At 39.9% G+C, this 10,818-nt stretch overlaps 1 protein-coding gene across 1 annotated transcript in view; it reads right to left on the reverse strand.

The window, feature by feature from the left end:
• Positions 1-10,818, reverse strand: part of FRY (FRY microtubule binding protein) — a 251,083-nt gene that overhangs the window by 74,194 nt on the left and 166,071 nt on the right. The window contains exons 35-37 of the mRNA XM_003797632.2: positions 9,883-9,973; positions 4,446-4,528; positions 642-792 (exon numbers count right to left, since the gene is read on the reverse strand). Coding sequence (XP_003797680.1) covers positions 642-792; positions 4,446-4,528; positions 9,883-9,973 — 325 coding nt within the window. The remainder of the gene's footprint in view (positions 1-641; positions 793-4,445; positions 4,529-9,882; positions 9,974-10,818) is intronic.

Here is a 10,818-nt window from a genome sequence, read left to right on the forward strand (position 1 = left end):
AAAAAAAAAAAAAAAAAAAGGAAAAGGGGAAATCATAGCTAAATGATCTTTATTTACAAAATATTCCTCATGAAATTTTACAAAGAGGTAGCCAACACATAGACAATGTTCTGTAAATCTGTTGTAAAATTTTATAATGACTATCTTATAAATGAAGGTACATTTAGCTACCATTTTCCATTTATGCATGGCGACTTTATGGGTGACCTTTGGGACATCCTGTAGACTTGAACTTCTGATATAGCCTAGAGCTCCACGACACGGAAGTATGTTGGTTGAGCAAATCTCATAATGGAGAGTCTTCTAGTCATGAGGTAGTAAAAGTTGAGGAGTGAAGAGAAATTGAAATCAAAGTCCCTCTCTTCAGGTTGTGTACAGCTTAAAAAAACATCACAGAATGCATATCTGTATCAAGATTCTACCAAGGAGAAATTCAAAAGACCACAGAGCAGTTTTGCACATTGGTTAATATTTGGCCAAGCTCTACTAATATACTGGGAGCAGCAGTCAAGTCAGGCACAGTTTGATTTAAAAGGCATTTTCACTGGGAGAGACCTGGAATAGGTTTTCTACTTCTTATATGTAGAAAAGTCCAGTCAAAGCTACACGGTCATTTCCCTCTACCTGTACATACTGCTCACCTGTGCAGTGGTCCCCGGGGAGTGATGGTCTCTGGGAGATAGTCAACCAGGGGGGCCCAGCATCCTCCAGTACAAGGCATTGGTAAGGGCTGGGGCTGCTTGGTTTCCGTAATAGTTAGCAACCAGCTTGTGTAGGGAGAAATTGGATCATCTATAGGGTGAGAAAGACAAGTGTGCTTTATTTTCAGGAAGAGGATATTTTTGTTTTCCCTACTTGGTATTTTTAGAAAGATTCTCAGAATGTGCACTTATAAAAATAACTTGCCAACCATTTCATTTGGTGAGTATGAATTACATGATCAAATGGGTTAGAATTACTTGTTTAGGTAATTACTTGATTAGTTGTTACTTGCTAACTGATTCATAGTTATTCATTATAAAGCAAAGGAAAATACAGACACACACACACAGAAAAACATTAAATTATGGGAATGCCCATTACTGTGAAAACCTGCTCTTCTTCCAGTTTCCCCATCTCAGGAAAGCTCAGTTCCATATATCCAGTTCACGCCTTAGTCATCTCTGGCCTCCCCGTCACATCCCACATCTACCTCACAATCATGATGGTGCTGACGGTGATAGTAATACTAGGAGCTAGCACAGAGTGCTCACTGGATGCCAGGCATTGTTCTATGCATTTCACATAGTAACAGCTGATGATAAGTACCTATTTTTACCCCTATTTTGTAGAGGGGAAAGTGAGATTCAGTACATGCCATTGTCAACACACTCGGTGAGCTCTGCCTCCAAAACCGCTATCTGACCATCTTTCCCCATGTCCATCATGATGCTCCTAGCCTACGCCACCACACTTTCTACCTGGGCTACCCTTACTGTGTCACTGCTTCTATCCTTGCCCTCGTGCAGTCCACATTCTATGGAGTAGCCAGGGCATTTCTTTTAAATTAAATTCAGTTGTGTCTTTCTCTGCTCAAAACTCCCCAGTGGCTCCCCCAGCAAATCCATGCCATGGCCTCTGAGGTCTTACCAGGTCTTCCCCCTGTACCTCTCCTCACTTATCTCCTATGACCATCCTCTTGCTCACTCTACCCCAGTCACAGGTTTCCTTTGAGTCCACCCAGCCTCAGGGCCCTCACATCTGCTACTGCCTAGGGCTGGAATGTCCTTCCCAGACAGCTGCCTGGCTTAATCCTTTGCTTCATTAGGTTCTTTGTCCAAATATCACTTTCCCACAGCAGCTTTCCTTAACCCCTGGGCACAGAGCACTGATTCACCAGCATTGCCTGCTCCCTGCCCAGTGTAAGTTCCAGGAAGGTGAGAACTTTCTCCATTTGGTTCACTGCTGTGTTCCTACTACCTGCAATGGTGCCTGGCATATAGTAGGGGATTAATAAGTATTTGTTGAGTGAATGAACTCCATAACAATATCTCTAAAGTGAGCACAACAACTGATTTCATGGCGTTATTTCTTATTATGCTGTCAGTACAAGTCAGCGGCATTCAAGGTAAGCAGTTCCCCTGGGGATGCTACGACATCTCCCCTTCTTCCCCCCCAGTATGTGGCTTCAGTCAAGCAGGCTTAATTTTGGGAAAATTTAATGGATTAGGTAGAAATATGTATTACACTGTCTTTAGGAAATTTCCCCCAAATATAGTTTTTCTTGGTTGCACTTCTGAAAGGTAGCAGAAGGTTGCTGACTTGATGCTGCTGGTCTTATGTAGAACAGTGGCCTTAACAGTTAGCAGAGCTGGTGGGAGGGAAGCTTTCCTGTTGTGACAACAGGGCTTTGAACAAGGACAGGCATTAGAACCATGAACACCCCACTTCTCCAGGGATGTGAGAAATTTTCAGTCAGTGAGGCCAGGATTTCCCTCAGAAAAAGTGACTGTGGGCACTTATTGATATACCAATAAATGAGCACCTGGCACCCTAGAATTCTATGCCATGAAGCTTGGCCACAAAATTTTAGCCTGGAAAAAATTTAAAGCAGGTACACTAGTAACTTATCTCAGTTCTAACTCTCAGTAAATTGCCTGCAGAATGACTCCCTTTCAGCAAATTAACTACTGGAATAGCTGTCTAATATAAGTTAGTTTCCGAATGTACCTCTAAGTAATTAGCTGCTCTTCAACAAAACTGGAAGGGGGAGTAACAAAGGGAGACTATTGAGGAATTAAAAGGAAAAAAACAACTTGTGAGATTTTGGTTAGGAAAGGATATTTTTTGTTTCAATGATATTCTCAGATTATATCCAAACAGTAAAAATGTACCAAGGACAATTCAGGTGGAATAAAATGCATTTTTTTTTTGTTGTTGTTGTTCTCAAAGTTTGGGTCACCAAATATTTCCACAGTAACTTTTCCTGAACTACCAACTCCATTTCTCTGGTACTGCTTTCTTCATCTCTACAATATGGTCCTTTCTAGAACTAATGGTCTGATGTCCTGAGATTCAATTGTTCAGTTTGGGTGGTGTAGTCCTCTGCTTGGACACAAAAAAAGAAGAAAAATACAAACAGCTTTATTTTACCTCTTCTTGACAGTTCTAGGAAGTGTCTTCCCCAGACATAGCTGAAACCTCAGTTAGAGCATGAACATTACATATGGATTGCAAACATTCCTTCCACTGGTATTTTGAATGGTGAATAATTGCCTGTCTGTGTCTACATAAGTAGGGCCAGGTTACCTGAAATGTGGCATCATTATAACCACCTTGCTCTTACCTGAATCTACACACTTCCCACTAAAATAAAACAACTGGCTCATGCCTGTAATCCCAGCACTTGAGACGCCCAGGTGGGTGGATTGACTGACCTCACAAGTTTGAGACCAGCCTGAGCAAGAGCAAGACCCTGTCTCTAAAACTAGCCAGGCACCTGTAGTCTCAGTTACTTGGGAGGCTGAGGCAAGAGATCACTTAAGTCTAAGAGTTTGAGGTTGCTGTGAGCTGTGACGCCATGGCACTCTACTGAGGGCAATAAAGTGAGACTGACTCAAAAACAAAACAACGACCATAAAGGTTTATGCACTGATTTACAAAATAAACTTAACTCATGATCACTATATTAGTAATTTCTGCCAAAGTAGAAAAATACATCCCACCAGATAGTTCACTGATTTCCTTAGCACATTTAAATGTCACTGGGAACATTCTGTGGTTCCAGAATTCCTGTAACTCAAGACCAACTCATACTCCGTATCTGCTCAGTGTCTATAGCAGCTGCCTAGGACTTACAGAGAATCAGTGAATGTATTGGCCTTTTTGGTTTCCCAACAGCCAAACGAAGTTCCTGTAACAAATCTATCTCCCAGGTTAGCAAGGTTTTCATCTGGCTACTGAGACTATGCCGCTGAGAGAGTCAACGTGAAAACTGATCCTATCCTGAGTGAATAGACTCACAAAGCTTCAAGGCTAAATGCACTCCCAACAGAGGCTGGAAAACTGAACTGCAACACATGTTTTCTAATGGGCCAATGTCTTTCTAGCCTTTTCCCAACTGCCTCACCAATGAAAAATGCCAAGAATATAAAAATATGGCATTGGGTAGCAGTTTGAGTTTTTATAATATTGATTTGTCCATTGGTTGGCTTTTTATGGTTTTTAAAAATTCAGATTGGTATGAGGGTGCAAACGATCAGGTTACAATATTTATATTTCATTGGTCGGCTTTTCCAAAAACCTTTAAGATGCCGACTCTATGTTCATCTGCACTGTTGGCTTAAATGGCTACTTAACATTTATAGACCCTTTTTAGTGATTAGACCAAGGGTAATAGAAATACTCATTTTCCATTCTCTGGCCATTTGCATCCCAATGAAAGCCACCAGCCTGTTGATACTTACTTTTATCCTCATCGTATGATCCTCCCGAGCTATTGCTATATCTTGACTCGAGGCGAGTGTGGGCTCTGATGACATTACTGAACCTTCAAATACAAGAACAATTGTCATGAAATATTGACATGTGTATGTATGTGCTGTCACTCAGAGACAGACACTGATACACAGAGGTTGATTTTTTGCTACTACTTCCAAATATGTTTTTCATGAAGGAATACTGTATCCTAAATATTTCTTTTTTTTTTTTTTTAATTTTTTTGAGAAGACCAGTGGTCATTCTTGCTCAAAGTCACAGGTTCAAACCTTAAAAAGATAAAAATCTTGAGACTAATCTTTCAATTGAACTAGGAAATGGTAACATTTGCTTTGGAAAGAAAAAGGACATTAATACTGAATAATATGATTCCCTTATTCACATAGCCTGGCACAAGTGGTGGTCAATGAATGTTTATGGGGTGATAAAACAAGTGACAGAATTGGAAACACACAAAAATAGTTTCACAACAAATCTTGGACTTTACCTGGCTTTAAGTTTCCCCTAAAATAGTCAGTGTGTTTAAAAGGTATGAGCTGGTGTTCAGCAGGACCAGGGAGACTTTTGTCTGGTCTCTCTTGTGGCTTATTAAGAGGTAACCAAAAAAGAAAAAAAAAGGCTGATGTAGTTTCATGCACATTATCTGATTTGATCTTGCTCACTTGCCTTTGAGTTAAGCATTATTTTCCTTGCAATGATAACACTGAAGTGAAACAGCTTGTCCCGTGTAACCACAGGGAGGTGCAGGCAGCTGGCATGCCTCCCAGCGTGGAACCAACGTGTGGCTCTGAGGCTGAGGTCGTGCTCACTAGCTCTGCGATGTTGGCCAAGGCCTTTACTTTCTTGGGGAACTTGGTCCCACAACTGCAAAATGGGAATGATAATAATACTTCACCTTTTATTTTTGGGGGGTTATTCTTGGGATCCAAAGTAATGATGTGAGAGTGTTTCCAAAACCACAAGACACTACCCAACTATACTAGGAAGCCTTGTCTCAGGGCCACCAAAGGCTTCCAATCAATAGCATGTGTGTATTTATCATTCTACAACCTATGTGGAAGAGGAAAGGTTTGGTTCAAGGGAAAATGGCACATTCCTATTTATGTTACATAAAATGATACATGGTAGGTTTTATCTACTCAACTTGTATACAGCCAGAGAAGATAACTGAGGCTATCTAGAAATATCTGGAAAATTCAAGCCCAAACAGATGTGTCTCCCTACATTACTAAGTGAGTGCTGTGACTTGTAATAGTTCAACACTCTATGTCCCTCTGGGACACTGGAAGATGCAGGGCTATAGCCATCCTCACCAATGTATAGAGAAAGCAATGATTCAGGAAAAACTAGCAGATGTGTCCCTGAGATACTCACCTTGCCACAGGTGCATAACCTCAGAATATTACATCAGTGAGTTGGATTTGCTGAATTATAAAATGTGACAGAGTGTGCTAACTCTGGCTTTATTCACTTAGATATTTGCAACAGCGTTTTTTCTTCTTCCTGATACAACCAATTTTTCCCCAGTAACTTCACACTCTGAATATTCATATCTCTGGGACTATTACTTGGTAAATCTATAAAAACAGAATATCTAGGACATCTGTTTAGTGGCACACAAATCAGGCCATGTACTCATCTAAATCAGACTGGCACTTAGGAATTTAGCAAAGTGACAAAACTATTACCTTCTGAAGACATTTTTTAATCACTTTTATGCTGATACATCATTAAGCAAGGAAGAAAAGCAGGTACTGACAGAAAGCACGTCTGGAGATGTCCATCAGGCAGAAAGACCTGCGGCATTCCTGGCTACAAACTGTGATGAGTACCAGATTTTAAATCATGGTCTGGAGGACCCAGGAAGGGAAGAATGATGGAACACATGGCAATTCTTCTCTTTTCTTTTTTGAGATAGATTTAAAGGGCTTTAGGTAGAGTTGATAAGGCTGAAGGAAAGGGAGGAGCAAGCCACGTCCAGACTGTTTTCCTTGCTCTGAAGATGAAACTACAGTGCTGCAGAGTATATGCTTGACAAAGAAAGAGCACAACACTGACTCTCAACAGTAAAATCTGGTATTTCCCTTTGCTTTCCTGGGTAGAAAAACCTTATTTGGGGTCTGGTCTCTCTATAGAGTTTCTCTCTAAGAGTTTCAAAGATTAAGTACATTGAAGACCCTTTTAACATCAAAGGTTCATGTCTTAAGAAACATGAAAATAGCTCTGATAAGAGAAAAACTAGAAGGATAAACTGTTTCCCTAAGTTTCATCTGGCAGATTTAGCTCAAATTAATACTTAGGCAATTGTATTAATAGTATATTAATAAATACTAATGTATATGAATACTGTCAATTCAGATGGTATTAATCTCTACTTCTGTTTCAAACACAGATCCTCAAATATTTATATAGCTTTAAAGTTTTTTGCTTTAGCTCCCTTTGAAAAATCCTTTTGTGGGACTATAAATTTATAAAGGGGTTTAATTAAGGGTTGATAGATTAGAAATACTTATGCAGATTAATTCTGTATATTTTAAAATAGCTACCAACTGCTATTTTAATAAAATCTACGTTCATTTTGTTGTCTAATGAAATAGACACGATCACTCTCAGAGTTTAGGGGTGCTTTTTATTAGTAATCTCTGATGAAGACTTTCTTTTAAAAAATACAGTGAGACTTAAAAAATTTGGTCTATTTTTCTTCTGGCTTTGGGGGCCTCAGAGACAGGTTAATAAGTTGTACTAGTCTTCCTCAGTTAGGACTTTTGACACAACCATCTTCCCCTGCTGGTAGTTTGGCTCTTGTTCTTACCCTTGATTTACTGATCTTTTACTATGAGCTACATGGTTCGTTTGGTTTTTGTTGGTAGGAAGGCTTATTGCATATTACTAAAGCACATTAATGAAGCATTAATTTAGTTATGAAGAACATGGCATTGGAGAGGCTGCTTTGCCTAATTCCACGGTGCTTCCTGGAAATGACAATGTGTCCTGTGAGGACAGCCCCTGGGACTTGGGCAGCACAGCCACCTGGGTGGTGTTTCTGGACCACACTGCCTCTGTAGACTCTGCCTACAAGGAATAAAAGGATCAGACAATCACTGTCTTCTGTGATGGGCCAGTGAAAGGGAGGGAGAAGCAGAGCCTGCAGGGTGCTCAGATGGCTTACCCACCTGGGGGGCTGGGACATTTCTCCTATTTTCACTCATTCACAGACATTTTCAAATGCCTACCATGTGCAGCACACTATGCTAATCACCAAGGATAGAAATGTGTCAGAGGTATGTAGCGTCCGTTCTGTAGGAATCAAAATCTAGGAGTGGGGATGAGCATGTGTGTTAGTACCTGTAAATTTTGGCATGCCAGAGACTAAAAGGAGGCAAGGGTGATAAGTAGATTGACGAGAAAGATTGAATTTTAGGCTAAGGCACAGCCTACTTTCACAAAAAAGAAAAAAAACTTAGTAGAGAAATAGTATAGGTAGAGTATAAGATCAATGGAATAGTGGTATCCATTGGGATGGAATATTCATACACATATATTTGTGCCTCTATTTATGAATATGATCTATCAGTATATTTCTAGGCAGATATATTTGGTATAGAATCTGATGTGAATGAATATGAGATATATATATGAATATATGTATATATATAGATAATCTATATCTATATATAGATAGATAATTGCTTCAAGTTTTCCAATGGCCAACAGAGATACAGAGACAGAGCAGGAGAGCCAGCGCTAAATGAGAAAACATCTCTCAAAGATGCTCTCTGATCTTGATATTATAGGGACAATTGTCTTCTTAAGTTTAAAGGCTACAACTAAAAGCTTAAGCAGGACATTCAGAATTCTGGTCCTCAAGAGGCCTTTGTAATGATATGTTAATATGCAAAAATCTATCACCTTTCTAGCTCAAGTAAAATTCAGATAGGAAATCGGACTAAACAATAAACGATCATAATGTTACACTCCATTCAGAAAGTAAAATATGTTTAGAGAATGTGATTTTTACCATGAAGTGGTTTTACAAAAAAAGGAAACACCAAATATTGATTAAACAAAACAAAACAAAGCTAATTAACAACCTTGTATTTTCAACAATGTATGGAATATGAAAACCTTTACTCATTTCTGAGAAAAAAAGAAGGCCTTTTCTTTATTGTATTAAAGAACAATAAAGGACGGGGTCTATAATTCATGATCTGAATTCCCGTCTGCAGGAAGCCCCTACAGATGGGCATCGCCTAAAAGCCACACAGCTGCTCAGTGATGCAGGGAGGAATCTGGTAGGCGCCTGAATTAGAGAACGTGCCTTCAGAACTCACAGACAAGAAGGCCCCATGCCAGGTAATCTTCTCTTTCAGCCCCTGCTGTATTCCAGCACACATGATGAAATCTGAGGACGCTCATGAAGCATTTTGGGCTTTCTAGAGGGCATTTTGGGCTAAGTGGATAAGTTTCATTATTTATTTATTGATCTATTATTTATTTATTGAGACAGAGTCTAACTTTGTTGCCCTCGGTAGAGTGCTGTGGCATCATAGCTCACAGCAACCTCAACTTCTTAGGCTGAAGTGATCCTCTTGCCACAGCCTGCTGAGTAGCTGGGACTACAGGTGCCTGCCACAATGCCTGGCTATTTTTAGAGATGGGGTCCCAGCCTAGTTTCATTATTTGATCCTTTCAAGTTTTCTCTAATTTAAATCTGTGAATGTCCCATCCTTGTTACTAATTTCTCAAGTAAAAGGGCTCTCTCATTACCTTTCACTATAAAATGCTTAGCCAAAAGAGTTTCCAACACCATGAGGGTCATTCAGATTTTTATTTTTTAATTTGAATTCTTTTTCTCTCTCCTGGTGCATATTATTTACTTACGAGAGGTTCATAGGCAGTGAGAAGGCAGAGATGTGGGCAGAGAAGTATTATCATTAAAGATCTAATGTAAAGGGGATGGAGACTTCTTTAGCAGCAAAGATAGTGTTTCTGGTTAAATAAGACACGATAAAGCAAAAATAAAATAAGAGTGATAATGTTTCACAGAACTCACCTCAAGGCATCTACTCTATCCCAAGGAAATTATTCAACAACCAGATCTGAAAGTTTCACATGGTGATTCCCTCTAATTCCAGATGGTCTGTGCCCAGAATTAAGCCCTGGGGTGCAGGGGATTTTGCTATCAAAACAACACACCTGCTTATCTTTCTCTCCTCTGACTTTGTGTGGGAAGAAGTGTTATCTTTGGGGATATCCAGAAGAGAGTTGGAAAGTGAGTCTGTTTCCAAAAACAGAGGATTTGGGGTATATGTATAATTTATGAAACCCCACAAACTCATACTGATGCCTGGGTAAAGGCTACTATTGAAAGTTATAGGGAATATTATGTCAAATTTGTGCACCAACCTTTCATCAGTTTCTTTCAATACCTTGCTCTCCTCAGCATCGGGGAAATTGTCCTGGCCAGCAACCACTGTATTGCTGCTGGATGTGGTTCCTGCAGATAGTATTAGAAAAAAGCTACTTGATAAAAGATGTAATGGAGATGTCAAGCTCAATGATTCCAGGAAAGGATTCCTCATAAAACCCCATGTTTGACAGATTTCTTACCTCTTCTGCACAATCTCAGACACTCTAAACAAACTTCCAAGCCCACACCACTAAAATGGGAAAATCCGAAACATTTGTTATGGTCAAACCAAATTCCTTAACTCTCTTGTGAAATGAGGCTACGACATTTTTGAAACCTTTTCTTCCTGGCCATTTAGGTAATGAGGCTATTTATAATGGTCGGCTCTGCTGTTGGCTGCATTAGTATTTCTGGGTCCAGTTATTAAACTAATGCTAGTGAGGCAAGTCCAAGTGCCCAGAGCTGCTGATTCCTGGGTTTATGCATCTCTGTAAGTGCACTGCCCTCGCAGCAGGGTGCAAGGCAAAAGAGGGCATAAGATACCAGCAGAGGAGAGGAATTGGAAGGCAGATATATTTGCTAAACGAAGGGAAATGGCTTCAAGGGATTTGAGAAGGATGGTATATATTTCACTAAACAATGCCAAGACACCAATTTATTAAGAGTGATACTGTTTTTGAGGGGTATTTTGATCAACCCTGAGAGAATATTAGCCCCAGGAATCCCACAGATACCAGAGTTAGGGTCCAGGAGTGAGATTCTTGAGTGACTGTAGTGTCTTGGCTAAGACTGACCTGAGGTAAAAAGCTCGGTGGCGGAGGAGTAACAGGCTACTGATTCTTGGTCATCCTCATAAAATGATTTCCTTACTCTGGCAATGCCCTAAGTGTCTCAGTAAGCACTCCTTAAGCCATTTCTCTCTCTCTCTCTCT

Source organism: Otolemur garnettii, unplaced genomic scaffold (assembly GCF_000181295.1).
Source record: "Otolemur garnettii isolate 467f Iridium unplaced genomic scaffold, OtoGar3 scaffold00120, whole genome shotgun sequence".
Taxonomy (NCBI): Eukaryota; Metazoa; Chordata; class Mammalia; order Primates; family Galagidae; genus Otolemur; species Otolemur garnettii.